General features: G+C 43.5%; 1 protein-coding gene across 2 annotated transcripts in view; it reads right to left on the bottom strand.

The window, feature by feature from the left end:
- DOCK5 (dedicator of cytokinesis 5) overlaps positions 1-24,990 on the bottom strand; it is a 202,951-nt gene extending 177,961 nt beyond the window's left edge. For both annotated transcript variants that reach the window (XM_028114206.2, XM_028114208.2), the window contains exon 1: positions 24,735-24,990. In XM_028114206.2, the coding sequence (XP_027970007.1) occupies positions 24,735-24,777 (43 nt within the window). In that variant the 5' untranslated portion in view covers positions 24,778-24,990. The remainder of the gene's footprint in view (positions 1-24,734) is intronic.
- Between the last annotated feature and the right edge of the window lie 862 nt (positions 24,991-25,852).

Below are 25,852 nucleotides of genomic sequence, written 5' to 3'. Positions count from 1 at the left end.
TGATGGTTACCACAGGGGAGGTGGGTAGGGGAATGGGTGAAACAGGTGATGGGGATTAAGGAGTGCACTTGTGATGAGCACCAGGTGTTGTATGGAAGTGCTGAATCACTATATTGTACACCTGCAATTAATATAACTGTATGTTAACTATACTGGAATTAAAACAAATAGTAAAATTTTGTATTTAAGAAAAAATAAAGTCTTAGGAGCTACTGTGGCCTATGAGATTGAAATTGCAATGCTTGAGAGGTATTACTAACACATTACACCAAAACTTCCTATTTGGTGAAACCAGAGGTATTGAAAGAGATTTCAAAAGGAATCGTTTCCTCACTATACGATTCAATGTTAAACTCATGCCATGTACTGGACCATCTAAAATTATCTTATGGCTCTTTGAAATCATAGACATGGCTCCCTTCTTGCAAGTGTTGGCCTGGGCAATAATATTCCCTGATGGCCAACCCACCCAAGAGCTCAGGCTTGATTTCTGCGTTCGGGGTAAGTGGAATAAAGGTACTAGAAGGACATGCCCGACATCTGGCATATTCAGTGCTGCTATCAGCTGACATCAAAAGAAGAACCCAAAACTCCCAAACAAGCTAATTCCACCGATCAGGGCGTGTCGAAAGTGGTTGGTGATTCAAACAGCTAATTTCAATTGCTCCTTTTTAAGATGCCCATTATTTAGGTGTCAAGAGATCATCAGTATAATTACTCATTTAAACACAAAATAGTTCTTTAAATCCCCTCCCAATCATCACATGAATTGTGTGTATGTGTGCATGTGTAGTATAGGGTTTCCAGGGTTTGAAAAAATTAAGAAAAACCTGAGATTTGTTATTTCTAATTATTTAATATAGAAATCACATAAACTTTTACTCTATCCAAGTTGGGGAAGTGCTACCAAAGTTAACAGTGGTCACTTTCTATTAGTAAATTCTTCAATAATAAAACAACATTGCTTTAATAGGTGGTCTTTATTAAGGTTTAAAAAAACTTTATGTTCCAATGATCCCGTAGTCAGAAACATTGCCAGAAATAGAAATAACAAACAGTCCAAGACATTGGGTAGATTGCAAAATGTTCTCCTGCCCTGCTTTTGGGAAGAATAATTCCTTCCTCCCCAGTCTGTGCCATTCTGGAGAAGTGTCATCTCTCCCTCAAAATGAATTACCACCATAACACGTCATGTGAGTCTCCGTGGAGACCTGACTCTGCACCTGATCGTGGGCTAGGTGCTGGGGTCCAGAGGCACGGAGAAGCAATTCCTGCACTTTGATCTGAAAGTTCTGTACCTCTCTCTCTTCAGTGTCTGTGAATCCAAGACACACAAACAAAAAACCTCCCCACACCCACCCCTGCCTCACACAAATTGACTCCGTTTTGTTCAAAGGTGCTCTATTCCCACAGAATATGCTGACTGCCATGTCACTCTAGCTTATCCATGGTTTAAAGCTGAAATCAAACTGGTCACCCAATTCCCCCATGCTTTTGAAATAGAAACAAAGAGCCAGCTGAACCATTGTTAGGGCAGTCCCTGGTCTGAAGAACCATATCCCAGTGGTGGAGAGAATCACTCTGTCACAGACATAGAGCCCAGGATGTCCCTGGCTGCACGACCTGCACATTTTCCCATAACCCCACTCACAGATCATGCCACTTCCTTCAAAAGAGCCGTCTGGTGATGCTTGGCAGAAATGTGTCCAGCCAGAATTGTAGGATGCCTTTCGTTCTAGTCCTCAGCTTGCTGTTGGTAAGAGCAAACCTGGAGTTGGCCAGTGGGGGACTAAAAACAAGGTGGGCTAGGAACACTGGCTCAAGGCACCCCATCCGGGTCCTCTGTGCCGTGCCATTACCTCAGCCAGCAGGCCTGGGACACATGGGCCTCTCCCACGTGTCATAACCCAACGTCCTGTTCATCTCTGTCCCCCCCACATTTACACAGGGTACGGCTTGTGAAAGGATAACCCTCATCCAGTGTGCACTGAACTGATCTGACCTAGTTCCACACATGAAAAGAGAAGCAAGGGACTGGCATTTAAGGTGGGCTATAAATAAGACCAGAGCAAACCTTCGCCAAGTAGCCCTGAGACAGGCAGAACAGGGGACTCAGTGGCGGGGGGGGCAGAGGTGGGGGCGTTGTCAGAACTGGAGTGAGGGCTTGCCTTAGTACCCCTAGAGCAAGAATCACTGTGCGAAACTAGAGGTACCAACAGTGACTGTCATACATACTGAGACTGAAGAGACAAATATGAGACTGAAATCAACAACTACCGGATCAGATGCAACCTATGTTCAGGTGTGAAAATGCCACTTCTCCTTTATCAGAGGTGCTCAGAAACGGTCTGTCTGACTCGCACCCCCAGATTACTTAACCCTAAACCACTTCCCACTCACAGGCCAGATAGGCTGTCCCAGTTCATCCTGCTACGCCCGCCATACACCAAACTTGCTGGGAGCATGAGCAGAGTAGCCAAGGTTAAAATCAAAAGAGGAACAAGCCATGTGAAGGGAAGAATTAGTTCTCTAAAAGCAGAGAGGCGGGTGGGGGAGCAAACAGAACCAGCTAGCAGGTTTGCTATCAAAGCATCAACCCGCCCCCTTCTCTGAACGTCCTAAAGGGGCCTCCTTCACCGTGGCCACAGTAAGAAGCGGGACTTTTCCCAGCTCCACTGCAGTCACTTTCACGAATAAATGTGTTTACGGTGTCAGGATTAGAATGAGTGCAATTCTGGATATGCATTTAATTTACGTTATTACTTCTCCTTGGGGTGGGGGGGGAGGTATTCACAAAGAAAGTTGATTCCTTCCGGAAGGCTACTTAGCAGATGGTTCTAATTAAGCCCTGATATAGCATGAGGACAGCCCAGAAGAGGGTAAAAACAAACTCTGCCTCTGAGGTCTCCAGCATCCCACATCTTGAAAGTCTTCAGAAACGAGGCACTATGCAGGCGTCCTACAAAGTAAAAGTTACACACGTTCTCCCAGCCAGAAGGGGGAGAAGCCTGGAGATTATCAGCTTTGTTTACTGCAATCCTGCATTTCTGGGGGCGGGGGGGGGGCAACTTCTGTGTGAAACAAACAACCACGTGGAGGTGAGCAGAGCTCTTTGAACAAGAGAGTTACCCCAGGGAATGTGCTGTAACACACTCGGCCTTCCCATAGGCCTTCCCATACTGCCGTTTCATTTCAGGCCGGAAACAGAGAGGCCCCCCTCCATGTCTTAGGTCTGGGCCCGATCCACAGGAAACTTCTCCCTTGATTAGACTCCCACTGAGCCCAGGGTTCAGCTTTCCTATCTTTCATTCCAATCCACACACTCTGCCACTCCACCAAGAACAGAGTCAGGGGGCCTTTTCAAACAAACCCGCCCACCCACAACCACTGCGGGCAAGCTACAAAGTTCATGCTAAGAATTAACCGTGCCTTCTTCTTGGAATTGAGAAATTGGCCTTTGAATCGCAAGGGAATATTCTCTAAAAAGCAGATTAATCCTCATTGAGTTTTGGCAGGCAAAATTCAGGGGTCAATTAAACAGAGCCAAGAACTAATGTCTTAATCTGCTTCCTGAGCATTCACATGCAATGCCTGAAGAGGTAGAGGATTCTGTCAGTCCCATCTAGATATTGCTGGAAATCACACCAGCCTTATACAGCCTTCCTTTTCCAAGGTTATCCTACAGTCCGGCAGAAAGGGGGTTTCAACCCTATCACTTACAAGCACCAACATAAGCAAAACAACTCAGACGCCCTCAAACTACTTTGAATGAATCGGTCACAGTCACATGACACATCTGGATATTTCCTTTTAAAACAGACTTTCCAACTGAAATGGGATCCAGATGTTGTAAGCAGATGCATATTTAGTCCCCTTCCTAGGAGGTACCTACGTAATGAAAACTCAACTTAGTTTGATTTTTATGTGTACTTCTTACTTCTGCTACTAGAATGCAAGCTCCTCCATGCCTTGGGCGTGGCATTCTTGCCCACTGCACGGGGCACAATGCTTGGACCGCAGCTGGTCCTTAAAAGCTGGTCCAATAAATGAAGCAATACATAGATACAATGAAAGTTTCAATGAATCAGATTAAGCACCAAAGTCAGGAACAAAATGTGTCCTGTATAAGGTCATACAGATGGATCTGGATTTGGAAAATCTTAATCCCCTTGTTAACTATGACTATTCATCAAGCTAACAGCCAGATTTTTTATTTTTTATAATAGCTAGTGAAGATTTTTAATTTTTTTATAATAGCTTGGTGACTTCCCTTTGAATGGTTCTTTACATGGAAGCTTTACAGGAAAATTTTTCCTAGATGATAAACGTAGAAAACGTTAGCCATTCTTTAAGACCCACCTAAAGTGACTGGTCACATTTCCTGAGTGCCTACTATGTGCCAGACCCTGTCTGGAAAGCTCTCAGGCACGTATTCACTTTGTCCTTACAAGCCTCTGCAGTAGGTTCTGCTGTCATCCCCATTGCATAGGTGAGGAAAGTGGCTTAGTTTTTTCGGTTGGGCCTCCCTGACCTCTCCAGTGGAAGAATGCACTTCCTCCTGGGAAACCCCATTTAGCACATTTTGTGCTTCTCCTATGAGACATGCTGCACTCTCCCGTGTACAAGCAATAACTCAAGCATCATCCCGTCCCCTCTGCTCCATTCTAAGTGCCCTGAAGATGGGGCTACCTTCTTCCTGTGGTACTGCCAAGGCAGGCCCAGCAACTGCGTATCAGGGTCACCTGGGCAGTTTTTCAGACAAAACACAGCAGAGGCCTGGGCCTCACACCCTAGAGATTCTGGCTGTTGGCTGGTGCTCTGGAACCTTTAGCCTCAGAAAGCGGTCTAGGTGCTCTTGACACATACCAGGTTTGAGAACCACCGTCCTACTCAGTCAGCTCATTGCTTTGCACGTTGTGTACAATGAACAAAACTTACCCAATGAATGAATGGTTTACTGAATAGCCATTATTACGAGATGTCAATTAAGATACATACAACTGTTGTTCAAGTAGGCATGGAACTACCCCCCCCCCAACTCTGCCAACCCCTCTACCTACCTCCCACCATTCCCTCCCTGCCTCCTTCCCTCATTCAGCTCCAGCCATGCCGGCCTTCCTTACTGCTCCTCAACTGTGCCAAGCCCTCTACCCAGAACACTCCTACCCTAGATTTGCATGCCTCGTTCCTTCTTTTCTTCAGCTCTCTCCCAAATGTCACCTCCTCAGAGAAGTGATCTCTGACGGCCCTATGTCAACCACAGCACCTGCCCCTATCACTCACGGTGGTGTTACAATCCTTTACCCAATATTCTCATAGCCCTTAACATAAACTGCCATTATATTATATATACTTCAAATTTGCTGTCTGTTCCTGCCCGCTTAGAACACACACTCCAGAAGGTTATGGATTCTTTGAGGAAAACCGACAAGCCTCTCCTGCTGTTTAAGCCTTCTGTTTGCAGTGTTTCAGAAGAGTCTTATTTCTCATTGTGACAGAAAGAAGGGCCTCGCTGACTTTCCAAGTTCCTTCCAGGATCCCAAGGCTTAGAAAAAGGAAATTTTAGAAATAGAAATGCAGGGGTTCTTCTTAATCTGGGGTCCGTAAGTCCCTGAAGATTTCTAAACTTCCTAAAACTGTACATGAAGTTTTGTCTGCTTGCAATATGCACAACTTTCTGTGGCAAGAATCCCCAGTTCTCATTAGGGTCTCGAAGGAGTTTTATTTCTCAAACAAAAAGTTAAAAATTCTCTCAGCAGAATCTTTTATTATGGATGAGGACATGGAGGCCCCCAAAGAAGCAGCTTAGGAACAGCCAAACAGCTGGTTAGTGACGGAGCTGTGAGCAGAGTACACATCTGCTGATCCCCAAGCAGTCTCTTTAACCCCTCCCCCCATGTCCCCTAGAAAGAGAGGACCCTCCCCCCTCATGACAATGCCAGACTGCCACCCTGGACCCTGGGCTCTGGGAGCGGCTACTTCATTGTGTGTATGACTAAGCCTTGGGCAAAAATAGTGCTGCATGCTCTCCCCCTCCCTCACAATTTAATTATTCACCAGTTTGCGTGTAGAGAGAACATCAGAGAGGTGAAAGGCTCAAATTTGCCCCTAAGCCCCTTTCAAATGGCATTTCATACCGATGCAGTACAGGACATCTTCATGTCCCCTCGCTCGCCAGATGCCCTCTGCAAATAAAGAACTTCTTTTTCTCCCTACTGCCAACGGCTCCGATTTTCTCATGATTTCCTATCATGGTGAGTGCCCACAAAATATCACCCCCCTCCACATGTCCTACTGGCTATTCTTTCAACGTCATGGATTCCAAACCAGCCATGCTGGAATGAAAACCAATATTCACAAGCCATCGGGAGGCGTGCGGAGAAATAAAGGACAGGGCATACTTGAACTCCAGTCAAAAGCACATGCCCTGTCCTCGCCTCTGATTTTCCATGCTTACAGAAATCTCCTCTGCAAGGAACTCTGAGGTCCCAAATCGACTTTTTCAGTTAGGCCATTGCATTGAAAGGAACAGGGACCCACTCAAGTTCCATCAGGAAAAGGGATGTTCTGGACCTGGAAATGGAAAGCTGCTGAGAACAAGGAGGGCTCTGGGGCCTGGGTGTACCCCACCCCCGCACCCCACACCACACCCCAGAGACTGTAGGGCTGCTCTCCACAGCTGCTCCCTTCTATCAATCAGCTTCCTCAATTTCCATCTGGTTTTCCTGTTTCCTTTTTGCTTTTTTTTAAGTATAGATGACAATGTGAACATTCATTTCAGGTGTACAACGTCGTGACTGGACAAATTCATACACCATGCTGTGCTCACCACAAGTGTAGCCACCCGCTGTCCCCTTACACTGCTACCATAATATCATTGGCTCTATCCCCTATGCTATGCCTTTTATCCCCGTGACTTACTCATTCCATACCTTTGGCTCCTTTCATTTATTATAAACTTCCCATGAACAAGATCTACGTCCATTTCTCCTCCAGATCCTTCCAAAGGCTGGGCATTATGCTTCTCAGTTGGATACCTGGTAGCACATGGTGAATGAATACAAAACAATCATTTCCACAAGTTGGCCAGTAACACATCTCTCCTTCACCTTCACACACCTACCATTCCAGACCAGCTAACTCATGAGTTCCCCAACAGAGATGAGCCCTGACAACCGAATCAGCAACAAAAGAATTCATGAAAGCATCCACAGATGCCACCTAAAGGCATGTGTCTGGTCTGTGTGTGTGTGTTACTTTCACTAGATCTAAATACCTGTAGGAGAAGGAAAAAAAAACAAGGATATAACATAGGGATTAAATTTTGGCCTAGCAACAGCAGATTCATACTTCAAACCACCTATTGAACTTGATCAACCCCTTATTAAAACCAATCTCCCTTTAAAACTTGGAGAAAGATGGGGCGACTGGGTGGCTCAGTTGTTTAAGCGGCTGCTTTGGCTCAGATCATGATCCCAGGGTCCTGGGATCAAGCCCTGAGTTGGGCTCCCTGCTCAGCAGACAGCCTGCTTCTCCCTCTCCCGCTCCCCTGCTTATGCTCTCTCTCTGCCAAATAAATAAATAAAATCTTTAAAAAAAAAAAAAAAAAAAGACTTTGAGAAAGATGATTCGGAGTGTTAGGGGAAATCTCAGAACTAGGAACCAGATGAACAAGATCACAAGTTCACTGTCAAGAGAAAATTAGTTCATTATGTGATGAATCACTTAACCAACCTGAAGAGTATATAAAAGCCACCAAGTAGTTAAAAGGAAAACTATTAGATTACAATTGGCATGTGAATAAAAGAGCCCTGAAGAAATGGGCTTCTTTGCCCCAAAGCTTTTCCTAGACAACACCTTCTGAGTAAGGTTTTAGGCAGAAAGTTCAATGGCATATCGACTTTAGATCTTGAAATTCTTGGTCAATGTATGTGGTCTTACTGGCACTGATCAAATTATTTTGTAGAAATTTTCAAAAATTTGAAATTCTTCAAATTTTTGAATTCAAATTGAAAATTCTTCACACTCTGGAGAATGTGGAAGGTGGCAGAAAATATTATCTCTATTTTACAGATGGAAAATGGAAAGAAAAAGAGTCAAGCCACTTGATTGTACCTGCAACAGAGACTGAAATACAAACCCAGCTTCCTAATCCTGGTTTCAATCCTTCTCTGTGGGTTTCATTCTACCCATCATCCCTCCAAACTCTAAGTGCCCCAGAATATAAAAAACAAGTGACCTTTATGAGACGGATCATTCCTAAAGCTTAATCCAAACACGTGGTGTTAAAAACTAGTAAAAAAAAAAAAAAAAAGACACCTCAGAACTAAGGCAGACAAAAGAACATGGTAGAGTGCCTATTTCAACAAGAAAACAAGCCCTCTAATCTTCCAAAAGTCTAAAACCCTGTCACCCAAGGCTGCTGATAAATGCAAGAAGATAAAGACATATTACAGAGAATGCAGGCTTCACTGTAGATAACACGTGTATTTCCTTCATCTGTCATTTCTTGATAGGAGCAGTTTTAGGAGGATAGGACCAAAGAAGTACTGTACTTTCCCTAAGATTTTATAACCATTAGCTAAAGCTTCCTCAACCTGGAATTTAGCCCCCAGGGATCTAAGAGAAATCAAAAGTAAAGAAGGGGAGAAAAGAAAGCAAATGAAAGCAAAAATCCACATGTGCATGGGTCCTCCCCAAAACCCTCGGATCCGATCCTTACAAATGGAGGTCTTTGGGCAACAAAGGAGGGGCTGTTTTCCGGGTCCGAAATCTGTCCTCATGTCACTGCCTTAAATCAGAATCCAAATGCCACCGAAGGAAAGTGGGCGGGATTACAGTCGGCTTCACGGAGTGAGCCATTTGCTTCTGAAATAAGTTCTGCTGTCAAACCTGAACGGAGCAGGCAGGCTCATATCTAACTCAGGAAAGAAAATATAACAGATGGATTCAAAATTTCCAAGGCTCTTGGCTTAGATCGGAGCTCAAACATGAAAGGAATTCTTCCAGAGTCAAACCATTTCTGAATCTGTGAGCTTCCAAAAAGACCTCCCTGAAGTTATTGAGGGATTGGAAAAAAAGCTGGAGCTGCAAACCTTGCCTTACCCAACATGAACTGGGTACTAGCCTCTCCCAAGGTATCTAAGGTTCTTCTGAAATATTCCACAGTATTCTATATTCAGTCAACTCTTTGACTCAAGTAGGCATCGGTCTTCTTTAGGAAAGGCGCACAGACCCACAAGACAATCATTCAGGATTCTGTCCTCAATGGATTCCTATTTTCAGATTCTATGACACCCTGTGTGATAGGGCCAGAAATGGCGGGCTACTGGTCACAAACGTCTGTGAGTCCATGACGAGATGAGGCTGGAAAAGATGTACTTTGTGGCATTTTATCAAGCCAAAGGGAGGGAAGCCAGCCTTTAGGAAGCACCCCTACTCTTTCGATGTATTTTCCACACATTTCGTATCTTACATAATCCTCACAGCCCATGAGCCCCTGGAACGTAGCAGGTACTCCGAGAACAGGTACTTCCTCAGAGCAGTAAGTTAGTCACGGTGAGTAGGGATCCGAATTCCAGTTGGCCTGACTCAAAACACCCATGTTAGTCAGTCAGTTATGTGTGAATTTATTATTTATTTATACCTCTTAAGATCCCAGACTGATCTGAGCCAGTGAGTGAGTGCTACTCTAAAATTACAGGAAACAGAGAACAGAAGTCCCTCACCCAGAGACCCCTGGAAACTCAAATATTTTCTATGACAATTTTTGCAAGACCAGGCCATTTCTAGCCATAAGAGCCTTGACACTGGAAATACACTAGAGTCTAGTCTGGACCTCTGAAGATGGGTTCAGAGCTAACCAACATTAACTACTTAATAATCAACCCTGCTCAACAAACAAGAGCACCTGATTGCCACGCCAGCATACTCTCAGGCAGGCTCCTGCCTAGCAAAATTTTAGATAATGATTGCCATACTGTCCGCGGTACCAGGAAGTATGCTAATCATATTCCTACCTTCTCACTTGGCTTAGAGCCTTATATAACTTCACAAAGGCAAAGAGTAATAAAAGTTAGTAGACGTGAACTTCAAAATTCCGAGCCACAAGAAGCTACCCTCCAAAACTTCACTCTGTAGCAAAAGGCTCTTGCATCTGATTCTGATTTTAAGCATGGCTTGGCCACTGGAAGTGGTAACTGTGTTAGCTTACCATGTAGCTTGTGGCACTGAGCAAATCAACTCGCTCACTCAGAACATGACTTATTTTTTTTAAAAGGCATACCCTATGAGCGAAGCTGTTAGACTATAGAAATCATCATATATAGATGTTCTGTGTTGTTAGTGAAATATTTTATTATGTAATGCAAGACCAAATCTTGTGTATGCCATGGGACTGTCCACTACCTTATCAAAAAAAGGCCCTGACCTCACACCTACTGTCTTTGAACAGATAAAGGAGTCAAAGCCAGAGACTGATGGTTTACCAGCCATAAAACAGTCATCTAGATCCTTAGAACAGCCAACAGATTAAAATTAGTGAGATGTGATTCTACAAGTTTTTAGTGTTAGGATTATAAAGAGATGAGACTAGTGTAAACATGAAAATTCCATTTTGCCCCTAACTGAAGAACAGTCTTGGAATTGGTTTTTGATTGTGAACAAAGAAACAGAGTGTGTCATAAGTAATTCACCCAACCGTAGAAAACAAAATATACTAAATTACAGATGGTCCTCAAGAATACGGGGACACATAAAGTTAGATTTTTTGCTAGAATATGCAAAAGTCAGCATAGCTTGAGAGATGGGGTCAAAGACCTAATTGCCGAACCCAGCCAAGACATCCTGTATGATTTGGGGCAAACCACCAAAATACTCTGTTTCATTTGCTAGACCTCTAAAACAGAGGTTACAACAGCTACTGCCTTTAAGTCACACATTATATTAATAATCATAGGATCCTTAAGTCCAATTTATTTACTTGTTCAAACTGGTAATCAATCCACATTGCACAAACTTTAAAAGCTGCAAAAATACTCAATAAAACCTCTCTACGTCTGACATCTAATCCACCATCACCTTCCAAGAAACAACTGATGGACAATTTCTTATGTATATTTTCAGAAATGGTCTAGCATTTACAAGTACACACAAACACACACTTTTCTCTGCCAACTGCATTCAGTGCCTTGAACAGTGCCTGACACAGTGGGTATGGCACAAATATTCATTTAACAAAATTAATACTATAGACACTTTTTGCATCTTGCCCTTGCATTCAAATATATCTTGGAAATAGCCCATATCAATGTATAGAGAGCTGCCTCACTCTTCCTTTCTAAAATTTTCTTTCAGTGTAATATACATACAGGAAATGCACGCACCATACATGTACAGTGCACCAAGCTGTCATAAACTGAATCACCTAGCTACGCAGCACCCTGATCAAGAAAGGACAAACACCAGTAACCTAAATGGTCTGCTCATCCTCACTGCCAGCACACCTTTCACCCTGCAGACACCTAGAGTAACCACTACCCTGACTTCTAAAAACCAATTTGTTTCGCCTGTATTGGTATTTATAGAAATTCAATAAAACAATAGGTACTCTTTTATGTTCACCATCTTTCCCATAGCCTTTTGTGAGATTTAACTGCATTTTTGTGAGGACATGTAAATCCTTCATTCTCACTGCCCTATAGTATTTCACTGGATGGGGACACCATGATTTATACATACATTCAACTGCCAACGGGCAGGTGTGTGGCTTCCAATTAGGGGCTATTTTAAATAGTGTACCTGAACATTCTACACAAGACTTTTGTAGAAACTTGTCATTCCCCTAACCCTTAAACTGTCGAGGCACAGAGGAGGTCCATGTCTAACTTTCTTAGGAACTACTAAACTGCTTTCCAAAATGGTTGTACCCATGAACACTTTGACGACATGTGAGACTTCCTACGGCCACATGTCCTCACCAACAGCTGGAATGATTCCATGGTTTTGTTTTGTTTAAAGATTTTATTTATTTGTCAGAGAGAGAGCACGAGCAGGAGTGAGGGGTATAGGGAGAGGGAGAAGCAGACTTCCCACTGGGCAGGGAACTTGATGTGGGGCTCGATCCCTGGGATCATGACCTGAGCAGAAGGCAGACACTTAACCGAATGAGTCACCCAGGCGCCCTCCATGGTTTTGTTCTATTTAGCTCTTCTGGTGAGGCTGCCGTTGTGTTTACAACTCCACGATGACAAATGGAAAGCAGCCCCTTTCCACATGCTTACTGGACATTTGGATTATCATTTTTTATGAAGTGTCTATTCAAATCTGTTGCTCATTTTTCTATTGGGTCATTCTTTTCTCTTACTGATTTCTAGTTCTTTACATGTTTGCAATACGATCTGTTGATCAGACATGTATACTGGGAATGTCTTCTTACACTCTGTGGGTTGTCTTTTTAATCTCTTAATAGTGTCTTTCTATGAACAGAAGCTCTTAATTTTAATAGACTTGGTATATTTATTTTAATTAGTGTTTTCTGTGTCCCTTTTAAGAATCTCTGCCTACTCCAAGGTCAAGATGTTCTCTTTTGTTTAAAAAAGATGTATTTATTTATTCTTAGAGAAAGAGGTGGGGAGGGGCAGTGGGAGAGGAAGAGAAAGAATCTCAAGCAGACTCCTCGCTGAGCACAGAACCGGACTCAGGGCTCGATCTCATGCCCCTGAGATCATGACCTGAGCCCAAATCAAGAGTCAGATGCTTATCCAACTGGGCCACCCCGATGCCCCTCTTATGCTCTCTTCTAAAAGTCTTTACCTTTCACAGACAAATTTGAATCATTTTTTATGGCATTACGTAAGGGTCCAGTACATCTGCAGGATAAACTCATAGAAATGGAGTTGGTAAGTCAAAAGGCATATGCATTTTTTATTTTAATCAATATTTGACAGAGGTTATACCAATTTTAATTGGATTTTTTCAGACCACAATGATATGGCACACACAGTATTATTATAAGACACAGCACATTAGAATTTCACTTACACCAAAGTTCCCAATATTTTCTGAGACTTAGGATCCCTTTTTCAAAGACAATAAACATGTAACTATGCTTCAAGTATCCACTGATTGAGAACAGATATACAAGCATGTAAGTTCATAGAAACTGTGCCTCACAATCCTGTGAGATGGAAAAACTAAAATGAATGTTGTCATGATGTGGGAGGCAGGCCTTCCCTGTTTATTTGCTCCTGTTCATAAGGGAGCTCAAAGCCTGGCTGGAGTGCTTCAGAAACCAGTAGACAGACGCCAGCCCTGTTCTAGGAGGAGTCTGCTCCAAAGCGAAGTCCACAGTAGCTCTCGGCCTGGGATGAGGCTGCATCGCCTCCCTCGTATCAAGCTGTCCCTTCCCATCAGAACAGGGCAAGAGGACTTGCATCCACCACGACAGCAGGAAGCCTTACTCAAAATTCTCCTAGCTTAAGTGTTCTGAAAAGAGCATCATTATTTTGCTCAAAATAGAGGTCTAAATTAAGACCAATATTCTCTCGTTTCCAGGTCAATATTATAATCCTTTATGATCAATACATGACCTCTCCTTCACCCATCAACACTAGGTAAACCACAGTAAGATTCATTCTCAAACATGCCTGTAATGTTGTAAGAATGTCATGCTGCTTATTAATTTTGCGACTGACATTATGTCAATACCATGGTGCTGGGGACCAAAGACCCACTGGGCCCATACCAGGTCTGAAATATGACCACCATGAACCCACAGCATAACTTCTACTTTGCAGGCTCAAACCTCCAAACATACTTCCTTCCCAGAACTCTTAAAAAGGGGAAGGTGAACAGCAAAGAAAACCACCAACAAAATGAAAAACAGCCTACCAAATGGGAGAAAATATTTGCAAATCATCTATCTGATAAGGCGTTATCCAATATATAAAGAAATCATAAACTCGGTAGCAAAAAAAAAATCCAAATTAAAAATGGGAAGATCTGAATAGACATTTTTCCAAAGAAGATACACAGATGCCCCAGACACACATGACAAGATACCCAACATCACTAATCATCAGGGAAATGCAAATCAAAACCACGATGAGCTATCACCTCACATCTTTTAGAATGTTATTAAAAAGACAAGAAGCAAGTATTGGTGAAGAAGAAGAGAAGTCTTGTGTACTGTTGATGGGAATGTAAATTAGTGCAGCTAGAATGGAAAACAGTATGGAGATTCCTCAAAAATTAAAAATAGAACTACCATATAATCCATCAATCCCATTTCTGGGTATTTACTCAAAGGAACACTAACTTGAAAAGATCTCTGCACCTCCACGTTTAATGCATCATTATTTATAATAGCCAAGATTTGGAAACAAGCTAAGGGTCCACTGATGGATGAATGGACAAAGAAAATGTGATACAGACACACAGGAATATTATTCAGCCATAAAAAAAGAAGAAAATCCTGCCATTTACAACAAAATGGATGGACTCTGAGGGCATTATGCTAAGTGAAAGAAGTCAGAGAAAGACAAATACTGTATGTTATCACTTACATGTGGAATCTAAACAAAAAAACATAAAAACAGAACTCAGAACAGATTGGTGGCTACCAGAGGTGGGGGATGGGTGGCGATCAAAAGGTACAAACTTCCAATTCTTTAAAATAACTAAGTCTTGGGGAATGTAACATACAGCAATAAGGACTACGGTTAACAATACTGTATTGTATATTTGAAAGTTGAGAGTAGCTTTTAAAAGTCCTCATCCTGGGGCTCCTGGGCGGTACAGCTGGTTACCCGTCTGACTCTTGGTTTCAGCTCAGGTCGTGATCACAGGGTCATGGGTTTGAGCCGCATTTGGCTCCGTGCTTAGCGTGAAGTCTGCTTGAGATTCTTTCTCTCTCTCCCCTCCTCTCCCTCTGCCCCTCCTACTCATGCTCTTTCTCTCTAAAACAAATAAATAAATCTTAAAAAAAGTCTTCAACACGAGGAAAACTTTGAAAGGATGTGTGGTGATAGATGTTAACTAGATTTACCATGGTGATCACTCCACATTATAGACACTTTACATTATACATGTGAAACTACTATCATGTTATATGTCAATGATATTTCAATAAAAGGGAGGAGAAGATGATTTAATAGCTGGATCTTACTTATACCAAAACCTCCACCTAGAAAAAACCCAGGGAAGACAGGCATTTTCCCTTTAGGACTGTGTGGGGTGCAATTACTTGTCAGACCCCTAAGTAGATGTATAAAGAAACTTGCTCTGGCCAGTTACAAAGAGAGAGGAAGCAGCTAGAAGACAACAGGCTGAAGCACAAATTTGCTAGTAGCCCCGTGACTCTGGTTAATCACTTTATGCCTCTGGGGCATATTTTTCCAATATATGAGGGTGTTAGGTATGAGGGGATGCGTACAGACAGACTCTAGCCCTTAATATTTTATGATTTGCTATACAAAAGGGCAAAACTGTCAGATTTTTATAACTGAGGTTTATGACTTACAGCCAGTCTCCAGCAGGAAAGTCTGGGGAGGGAGAGCCCTATCATTCCAGACTCATAGAAAGTACAAAGTACAGTGCATCCTGTCCCAGGTACACATACAAAGCAGTCAGCAGGATGCAGTCTTACTCACCTTGGCTGAGTCAGAAAAGAGCTATTTTCAAGAGGGAATTAATCGCTGCTCTGATTTCTTTTCCTCAAGTTAAGTTATTTGACAAGGAATGGATGCCTAGGATTCTTAGAGAGGGTACCCAAGGGGTCCAACGACTGCATCTGACATGGATGGTCCCAGAGTTTAAAGGGGAGTTGGAAAAGTAGGAGAAAATGGCACAATCTGGAAACGTGGATCCATGAATATAAAGCCACTGGAACAATAGCAGCTTTGCGACGGCACAGAGCTTTGTAAAAGACAAAAGCCACTTTTGTCTCCTGCTTGGGAACTGGTGGCCAGCAATTCAAACAATCGTTTGAGTCCCAACTGCCAGCCCAGGCTCCCAGAGGACATGGCCTGAACATCACTTGCAAAAATAAAATTAACACAACCATCCTCCACTTTCCCTTGCTCACCCAAATCTCTGCCTCAAAGTCATTTCTTAGCCTGATCTCAAAAGCACTTTTTTAAACTTAAAAATAAAAGCCCACGATTCCTGAGGTATGCTGGAGGGCTACTTATAAACCAATGTCAAAGGACTCCCAAAGGATTTGTCATACCTTTAACACCCACAGACAGTGGACATTTCATGGGTGATTTTATCTCTTTGATGAGGGAGAAAACTATTTTTCCCTCCTTTCAAATATTTAGTGAAGAACAGACTATGTGACCTTAATCAATTTCCTGAGCCACAGATACAGGTCAAATTCTATTACAATTCTGTTATAACTCTCAATTTAAATGAGTGGTAATAGGTTGACCCATGTTCCTTTCTTTATTCTTTTGACAGTACTAAAATATTTTCTATGTATAGAGTTGTAATTGTTGTCACATTGAATATTGCTGGGAATAGACTAGAAGTTGGAAAATTTTCCCTTTATGGGAAAATTCATTACAGTGAGATTTGATTCCTTACCCCCCAAACTCCACTGGTCTGTCTCTTAATATTTGGATGAGGAGAAACCACAAGCTAAGTTTCAGCTAACACGCTGAAAGATATGACCACCACAAAAGGCCTTCTACGAATAAGGACAAACTAAATCTTGAGTAACTCCTCCCTTTGCGGCCAAGCCCCTTGCCAGTACTCTAAATTACTTTTTCTTCTCCACATGACTTGTGATCTCCTATTTTTTAAATTACCCTGTACACAGTATATACTGTGCTTATTATAAGGGATCTCAACTCATTTTTTGTAATAGGAAGGAACAAATGCATTTAAAAGCCTTGTTTCGGGGCATCTTGGGCGTCTACCATTGGCTCAGGTCATGATCTCAGAGTCCCAGGATCGAGCCCCGAGCGGGGCTCGCTGCTCAGCAGGGAGCCTGATTCTCCCTCTGACCCTCCTCCCCTCATGCTTGCACTCCCTCTCTCTCTCTCTCGCTCATAAATACATAAATACATAAATATATAAATCTCTGAAATAAAAGCTTGTTTCTTTCATTAGATTTCATCTTCTTTTCTCTCCAAGTCATGTGCTCAACACAGCATTAATGCAGTGACTCAGAACCTCCTAAACCCTATTTACCACTGTGGTCAAGCACCTTCCTCCACGAAGCCTCCACAAATAACGAAGGAGGAGGAGGAAGGGGGGGAGGGGAAGAGGACTATTCCCATTTTTCTTTCCTATCTAATAAGGCATCCTTTAGGATTTCAATTCCTCTCCCACCCCACCGTGTTCACACAATCCTCTGCTTAGGCAATGTGTTAAAACTATTTTATTATTTAAATGTTCCTCTTCTCACTGCTTTTGATTGCACCTCACTGGAAGGACACATAGGGCAGTAAACCTCATAGCCAGGAGAAAATGCCCTCTCATGGTAGACAAGACAAATTGAGGTAGATGATGGGTTCAGTGTTCATTTATTACTCCATCATGTATTTATTGAGTGCTGACCACGTGTCAGGTGCTTTTCCCAGGGCTGGGGTTCACTAATGAAAACGACAAGGTTCCTGTCCTCATAACTTTACATTCTAGCACAGGAGACAAGCAGAAAACACAATCAAATAAATAAATAGGACAATTACAGACCATGTAAAGAGAATAAAGGGGGAAAGAGAGACATTGAGAGGTGTGGGGCAGGCAAGGTGTGGGCAAGTACCCTTAGGTTCTTAGGAGGATCTAAGGAGGGATTTTTAAATCTCTTTTTATCTAACTACAGTTGATGCTTATTATTTGCAGATTCTGTATTTGTGAATTCTCCTACTCGCTAAAATGCATCTGCAGCCTCAAATGAATATTCCTGGTACTTCCAGGGCCACTCTCAGATGTGTGCAGAGGGGCAAAACATAACAGGCAAGTTTCCACCTGAGGTCCAACAAGGGGACAGGCCCTCTTTTTGTTTCAGTTCTCATATGGCAAACAAGTATCCTTTTTGCAGTTTTAAAGGTACTGCCATGTTCTTCTCATATTACACTTTTTGTTAATGACTTCACTATTTGAAATGGCCCCGAGCTTCGTGCTGAAGTCCTGTGTAGTGCTCCTAGCCCAAAAAGCTGTGATTTGTCTAATGGAGAAAATACATGTGTTAGATAAGCTTTGTTCAGGCTTGAGTCATTGTGCTTTGTTCAGGCTGTGAGTTCACTGCTAGTGAATCAATGATGTATATTAAAGGTCTTTAAACCTTACACAGAAACACACATAAAATAAGGTTATGTATTGACCAGTTGATGAAAACATGACCAGAGGCTCACAGGAACCTGACCTTGAATTTCCCCTAAGAACAATGGCTTAGTATTCCCTAAGTCAGTGTTCCCGGCTACTTTATAGAATATTAACTACCACCAATCACAGGGATCTACATTATAACAAGGAGAACGCCTCAGTTGGGCATCATCCTCACTTTTTAATGAGAAATGGCCTGACAGGTACTGGATTCTAGCCAGACTCCAGTACACTGTTTTATTTTTGTTGGTGTTATTTTTATAGTTGCTTTTTCCTATGGCATGTGATGCTGGTTCTCCTTTAATGGTAGAAATGTAGGATTTTCTTTTCCAATAATTGTTTTCAATAAAAACTAAAAAAAAAAAAAAAAAAAAAAAAAAGGCAGCAACATAGAGAGAAGATGAATTACGAAACAGACCAGGCAAATGGGTATGGAATCAGACATGAAGCGGCTTCACAAGGGCACCTGGACACAGCAGATATCAAGGTGACAATGAACAACTGAAGTTTGGGGAAACATACAGAGTAGAGTTTTGGCTTGGGAGTGAGACTATAGAGCCATAGGTGAAAAATGTATCCTCCATGAGCCTCAGTTTTCTTATCTGGAAAAAGGGACAATATATGAGAATTACAGCATTACTCAGTTTATTTAAACAACAGGTAAAGAAACAAAGCTGAAACTTTTTGGTCTTGGAACCGCTTTTTACTCTTAAAAGTTACTGAGAATCTCAAAGAGCTTTAGTTTATGTGGGTTACATCTATCACTATTTACCATATTAGAACATAAAACTGAGACATTTTACACTTTTTTTTTTTACACTTTTTTATTTAACTAATTTAAAATTACCATAATAGGGGCAGCTGGGTGGCTCAGTCAGTTAAGCAGCTGACTTCAGCTCAGGTCATGATCTTGGGTCCTGGGATGGAGCCTCGTAGTGCGCTCCATGCTCAGCGGGGAGTCTTCTTCTCCCTCTGCCCCCTCCCACCCTCCCCCTCCGCTCATGCTCTCTCTCTCTCAAATAAATAAATAAAACCTTAAAAATAAAATAATCATGGGGCACCTGGGTAGCTCAGTTGGTTGGGTTACCAACTCTTGATTTCAGCTCAGGTTATGACTTCAGGGTCCTGGGATCAGGCCCCACCTCGGGCTCTGCACTCAGTGTGGAGTCTGCTCGTTCCTTTCCCTCTGTTCCTCCCCCTGCTTGCACACACACTCTCTCTAATAATATTTTTTAAAAAAATAAATAAAAAATAAAATAATCATAATAAACCCAATGAATGTTTTTTTATGAATATGTATTTTTCCAAACAAAAACACTTAGGAGAGGCACTGCTTTGCATCTCTGTAAATCTGTTTAATGTCTGCCTTCATGAAAGGCAACCGGATTCTCCCATCGACTTCGGCATTCAATCTGCTGCGATATCACACTTCATGCAGTCTCTGGGAAACTGTATTGTATACTCATGAGCAGGTAGAGTGAAACAAGCCAATAACATCTTAGTATTATTGCCAAAAAGGTTTTAATCTCATGGACCCACTGAAAATATCTCCAAAACACCCACACGTACCCGGAACGTACTGAATTAAAGGGTTTAAAACAGTCACAAAGTAAATTCATAATAATACTAATTCTCTATTCCTTTTATTCTTAGCCTCAATGTTATTAGAACACAAACACATTAGGGAAAAGACTTCTTCAGCTGTATGTATAATATCTAGCAGTACCACGACTCCTGTAGACAGCTTATTCTGGTTCCATGACTAATTAGCTGTGTGATCTTCAGCCAAAGATTTTTAATCTGTGTTCAAATTCAGAGATCCATGGACTTGAAAAGGGAAAAAAATACATCTCTATTTTCTAACCTTCAGCATTTACTTTAATTATGACTGTAGGCAATAAAGCCCCACTTGTACCAAACTGAAATCATAGGTATTTTCATATCATATCATGGTTACTGCAGATATCTTAAAAAAATCATATATGCTCACCACTAATTCAAAAGCATGGTTGTTATGAGACCTGCCACTAGATCTTGTTATCTAGTGCATTAATAAGCACATATATTACAATATCACAAATTTTGAAAAATATCTTGACAGCTGTATTTCAATACAACTGGGTTTCATTTTCAATCCTTCATAGTTGACTTTATGCAGTTAAAATCATTACTCTAAGAAAGTGATCCACCGGCTTAACCAGATGACCAAGGGAGTTCAAAGGAGTTCAAAAGGTTACTTTGCGTTAAGCAATTCATTTTACCTCTTTAGACACTAAGTTCCTCTCTTTAAAAGGAAACTGGACTAGTTATTCTCTGAGACCCTCCCCTCAAGAGCTGGATGGGAACCCACAGCACACCTGAATGCATTATTAACAAAGAGCTACAAGGGTCTGCTTTCAATCTTTACACCAGCATTTGAGGGACTACCCTACCAAGCTAAATGCTTTCAGATTAATGGGGCCTAGCAGAACCAAACAGATGAAGAGCTAATGGTGAAAACAAAGGTTCTCCCACGTTACCTTTTATTGCATTGTAACAATATAGATCACAAACAATAATGAATTATTTTGCAAAAAAAATCAACCATCAACATAATCAGGGACTGTTATTGATATAAATAGCTTGTTTGGGTGCAGACAAACATAAATGTTTCAAATCATCAGAAGAGTAACCTGGATATATATCACTAAAGTTTGCTTTAAGTCTAAATAAAAGCGATTATACCCTCCTATCCTCAAACAGAAAAATTTCAAGAAAGAAAGGAAGAAAGAAAGAAAGAGAGAGAGAGGGAAAGAAAGAAAGAAAGAAAGAAAGAAAGAAAGAAAGAAAGAAAGAAAGAAAGAGAGAAAGAAAGAGAGAAAGAAAAAGAAAGAAAGAAAGAGAGAAAGAGAGAAAGAGAGAAAGAGAGAGAGAAAGAGAAAGAAAGAAAGAAAGAAAGAAAAAGAAAGAAAGAAAGAAAGAGAAAGAAAGAAAGAAAGAAAGAAAGAAAGAAAAAGAAAAAGGAAGGAAAAAAAGAGTGGCTTGGGAAGCACACTTGTTTCTAAGCACTTGGCATGGAACACTTCACACAGGGATACTAATGGACTAGAACTTTAAAGAAGCAAATCTATTGGTCCTCTCCCTTGATAGAGAGATAACACACATGGGTCATTTAGGCCCTTCCAAATGCTAGAGATTGAGCCAAAAGAGCTATGTTTAAGAACTAAGAAAGCCCAGACAGATTACATTTCAGTCCCCATAGAAAAATCTAGGCTATGTCAGGAGCAGCCAATAATGGCACCAAGATAATATAAGGGTAGAGACTGCCAGCCTCCCTTAGCAAAATTCAAATTGAGATCAAAGCGCTACCCTCACACAGAGTAGCTGTGAGTCATTAAAATGGTTCAAAATGTCTATCATATGGTTTCCTTCACCTAGAAACGCAATCCAACCAGCAGACACTCACAAGTGATAACTATCCCCCCAAAAGTCCAACAAGCCAATTTTCCTAATTATATTTAAATGAGTCTGTCTACTCTATGCTTTCTTATTTTCTCAACAGCACATCTCATTTTTTTTTTTTTTTTTACTTGCAAAGATAAAGACAGACTGAAGGCTCTCGCTTCGCGCATTTAACCAAATCATATTGTGGTGAATGGGAATGTGGGGAGAGGAGCTGCCTTAAATCATCATAGAAATTAGGTTAGGGCTTTACAGTGTCACCTCAAGACCAAGGACAAGCAGTTACTGAATGCATGCTCTATATCTGGTATTGTGACAGGGATACAGAACCATAACCTTCTGATTGAGTGAGCCCAAGAATAAAAGGATAAGTAACAAAGGATGGCACAATGTCATGATTGTCAGGAGAGGCATAAAGGTTTGGGAAGGTCTGGCTCATACCAAACCTGGGGAAGCAATGGGAATAGATTTGAGCCCTGAGGAAAAGGCCGGACTGGGGAAGATGCAGACGTGGGAGGGCACTCTGGACAGGGGACAGGCACAACCGAGCAAATTCCCAAAGGAGAGACCCTCCACTGCATATTGCACAAGAGCAAAGAAGGGCAGTGTCTGCACTGGTGAGTTCATGAAAGAAGCCAGGAGAGATAAGGTTGGTAGAGACAGGTTGAACAAGATTTTCATAACCTTGAAAGTTGGGCTCAATTTAGACTTTACCCTGTAGGCCAAGGAAGGCTTCCAAGCAGGGAGGTGTTCCGAACAACAGTGAGTTTTAGGAATAAACAATGGTGATTTATCTCCTCGGCTAATCTGTCCTAACAGTGGGTCCTTTTGTCAAACCAAGATTAATGAGAATCTATTGTGTCTAGTAAAATAAGTGTGCCAAATTATATCCTGGGGCAATTTTTCTACCACCGATGCCCTGGAAATGCAATTCAAATACTTCTGACTGATGATAAATAACTGGGTAAACTGACTCCAGAACAGGAAAAAAAAAAGTATATTAAAAAGAAAACATGTCATACTTGCCCCTATGACTGTGGCAATTAAAACCATATTTGGGGGGTATGCTTGCATGAACTACACAAAAGTCCTAATAGTTTTGGATCCTGTTAAAATTAAAACCGATAATTTTGTTAGTAATTAATGATTAGGCATTGCTAAATATGCTTTAATTTAGTAGCACTCTGTAACGCTCAAAAATAAAGAAATTCATTCCCTCTAATTCCCTCTATCTTAGACCATTTCACCTCCATAACTGTTGGCGACTTACTGGCAACTGCGAGAAGCCTCATGACCAAATTATAACCAGGTAGTCTGGGGGAGAAGAAACACATACTTATTTCAGAGTTGTAGCGACAGGAGAGTGCAAGGATTCTAAATAAAATTTAAGAGGAAACAAGTTTTTTGGAATAGAGGGAAAACAAGGAATTTCTTATATACAGACACATACATAAAGGGTCATAATTAAGAATACTATAGTAAATGTGAAAGGGTTTGGTTGTTGGTTTTTTTTAACTGACTCGTGATTAGAGTTGAAAAACACTTAGAAGATAAAAAAAAAAACAAGAGTATCTTTTAAAAGCGGGCGCCTGGGTGGCTCAGATGGTTAAGCGTCTGCCTTCGACTCAGGTCATGATCCCAGCGTCCTGGGATCGAGTCCCGCATCAGACTCCCTGCTCCTTGGGAGCCTGCTTCTCCCTCTGCCTCTCTCTCTCTCTCTCTCATGAATAAATAAATAAAATCTTTAAAAAAAATAAAAAGGACTTCACTGTCAGAAAACGCAGAAGCATAGAAGTTGTTCAGGGACCGACCACTCCCTACTAACTGAAGCGGTGAGGAAAAATGGGGGGGGCAGGGAAAGGACGAAAATAAAAGATTAAATTACCAATGGGCCAAATGAATGAACCTGAGAGCAAGTGATACAATTCTCAACACACACAACTGTGTTTCTTCTAGGGAACCGCTCGGAAGTCTACTTGCCCCTGTAATCGCCTGGCAAATGGCAGTCTTTCCAGGAGACCTCAGCAACCTCACTCCTGGATAAAAGGTTCAAGGACCATGGCTTTTCACCTGGGTCCAAACCAGGCACAGCCAGCGTTTCGGGTCCAAAACAACACAACACCAATCCCTCCGCGGGTGGTGGGGGCTCTTCCAGTACCGCTGTTGGGAATGCCAAGTGCCTGGCCAGGACCTGTCCCAGTTTTCTTAACAACATATCCTCATGTTATCCCACGATGAAACTCGGGGCTCAGAAGGCAGTCTTACAGCGCCTTCATGCAAGCTCCGTTAGGAACGAGCGTGTCTGCACAATCAGACCCCGGGGGCAACCACCCCCATTGCCTGGTCACACACTTCCTGTCTCTTCCATCACCTCCACCCCACGACTTCAGTTTCCCACATCAGTTTAAAACTGTTAGCAGGGTCCCAGTCCCTGGGAGGTAAGGGGGGCGGGCGGCTTTCTACCCCCAAACCCTCACATTGGGACCTCAGAGAGAACCCAGGAAGAGGGAAGGCAGAAAGCGCTGGGTCCGCGAGCGGCACCCGCATTCCGCCGACGGCGGAGGATCATAAACTACTCAATGAAACCACAAGGATGGGGAGGAGAAAGGCGAGCACCAGGGCCGGGTGCCCCAAATGAATAGCTGGCGAGCGCTCGTCTTTGACATTTCCACCTTGCGGAGCGCTGGAGCTTTGGGTTCGGGAGCCGGCTTACCAGTCCCGGAGCCCGAGTGCACTTTTAGCCACTCGGATTCCCCAAACCCGGAGGGACGTCCCCAACCGGGAACTGCCGTCGCGGGAGTTGAGTGTTGACTGCGCCCGCGAGGGCAGCGGGAGCCGAACCCGGTGCCGGGAAGCGCGGGTACCCAGTGGCCAGGCGTCCGCCGTCCAACTTTGCGCAGGGCAGGGCCGCTCCCGCGAACTTCGCGGCAGCCGGGCGCGGGCGGGGTGGGGCTAGCACTCACCAACCCCGTACTTCTGCCTCTTGGTCGGGATCCAGCGGGCCATGGCGGCGACCTCGCCCCGCCGCGACTGCGGCGGCGGCGCCGGCGGTGGCGGCTGCAGCTGCGGCGGCTACAGCTCCTGGGGCCCCGGCCGCCGCCGCGCTGCGCTCCTGCGCGCCCCGGGCTCCTCCGCCATGTTCCAGCAAACTTCGCCTACCCCGCGAGCCGTCTCCCCGCCGCGCCGCCCGCACGGGATTCGCTCCCTCTCGGCCCCGGCCCGCGGTCACCTGCTGGGCCCGGCGGCCGCGCCGCCGTGCGCGCCCCTCCCGGCACCGCCCCGGCCCCTCCCGCCGGCCGCGCCCTCCGCCCGCCGGGGCCGCCTCCGCGCCCCGACCCGCGGGCGCCCGGCCTCTCCCACCCGCCCCGGGGCTCTGCGCTCGCCCGGCTCCGCCTCGCGCACTTCCCGGGAGCGGCTTCCCAGGGCCGACTGGGCTCAGGTTTTTTCCTTTCAGTGTTTGGCGTTTTTCCCCGCCTTCCTCACCCGGATTAAACCCTCGAGGATGGATCCCGGGGGGCGTCGGGAGGGCAGCGCTGGAGGCGCGGGGCACACCCAGGCGGGCTGCGGGCCGCGCGGGTGGGCGAGGAGTGCGGGGTCGCTCCCACTGCGCGCCGCGCCTCTGGGGGAACGAGTAGAAATTCTTAAGTTGTCTCTTGGCCCCGGGCACCCCGAGTGCCTGGCACTCAGCGGGCGCTTAATAAATATTTGTTGAATGAATGAGCAGTTGACTACCGCGTTCACCCCCTAGAGCTTTAACTGACACAGAGAGAACCGGAAGCCGGACTCCAGGGCAGACATGATCTCCCAGGGCCACCGTTTATAGCTTTCAAAACAGGCTCATTTGTCTTCGGGTAAATAGAGACCTGATGCGAGGGAGACGTGCTCCTCAAGTGTCAGTTTCCTAGGGGAGCTCCGTTGGGAAAAATTCTTTAGAGAGCCTTAACTTGGAAATCCTGTACCCCCAAAACACCGGGACTCCTCCCCAGCTGGAGAAATGCAGACCCTTATGCTCCAGGGAAAATTTCCCTCCAAGACCCCCCTTTTCCAAGAGACCAGCAGCCTAAAGAGCATCCCTGCGGAG

Source organism: Eumetopias jubatus, unplaced genomic scaffold (genome assembly GCF_037043125.1).
Source record: "Eumetopias jubatus isolate StellerSeaLion01/CBP00866 unplaced genomic scaffold, mEumJub1_p1.0 scaffold_2, whole genome shotgun sequence".
In the NCBI taxonomy this organism is placed as follows: Eukaryota; Metazoa; Chordata; class Mammalia; order Carnivora; family Otariidae; genus Eumetopias; species Eumetopias jubatus.
This window is presented reverse-complemented; position numbering and strand designations above follow the sequence as displayed.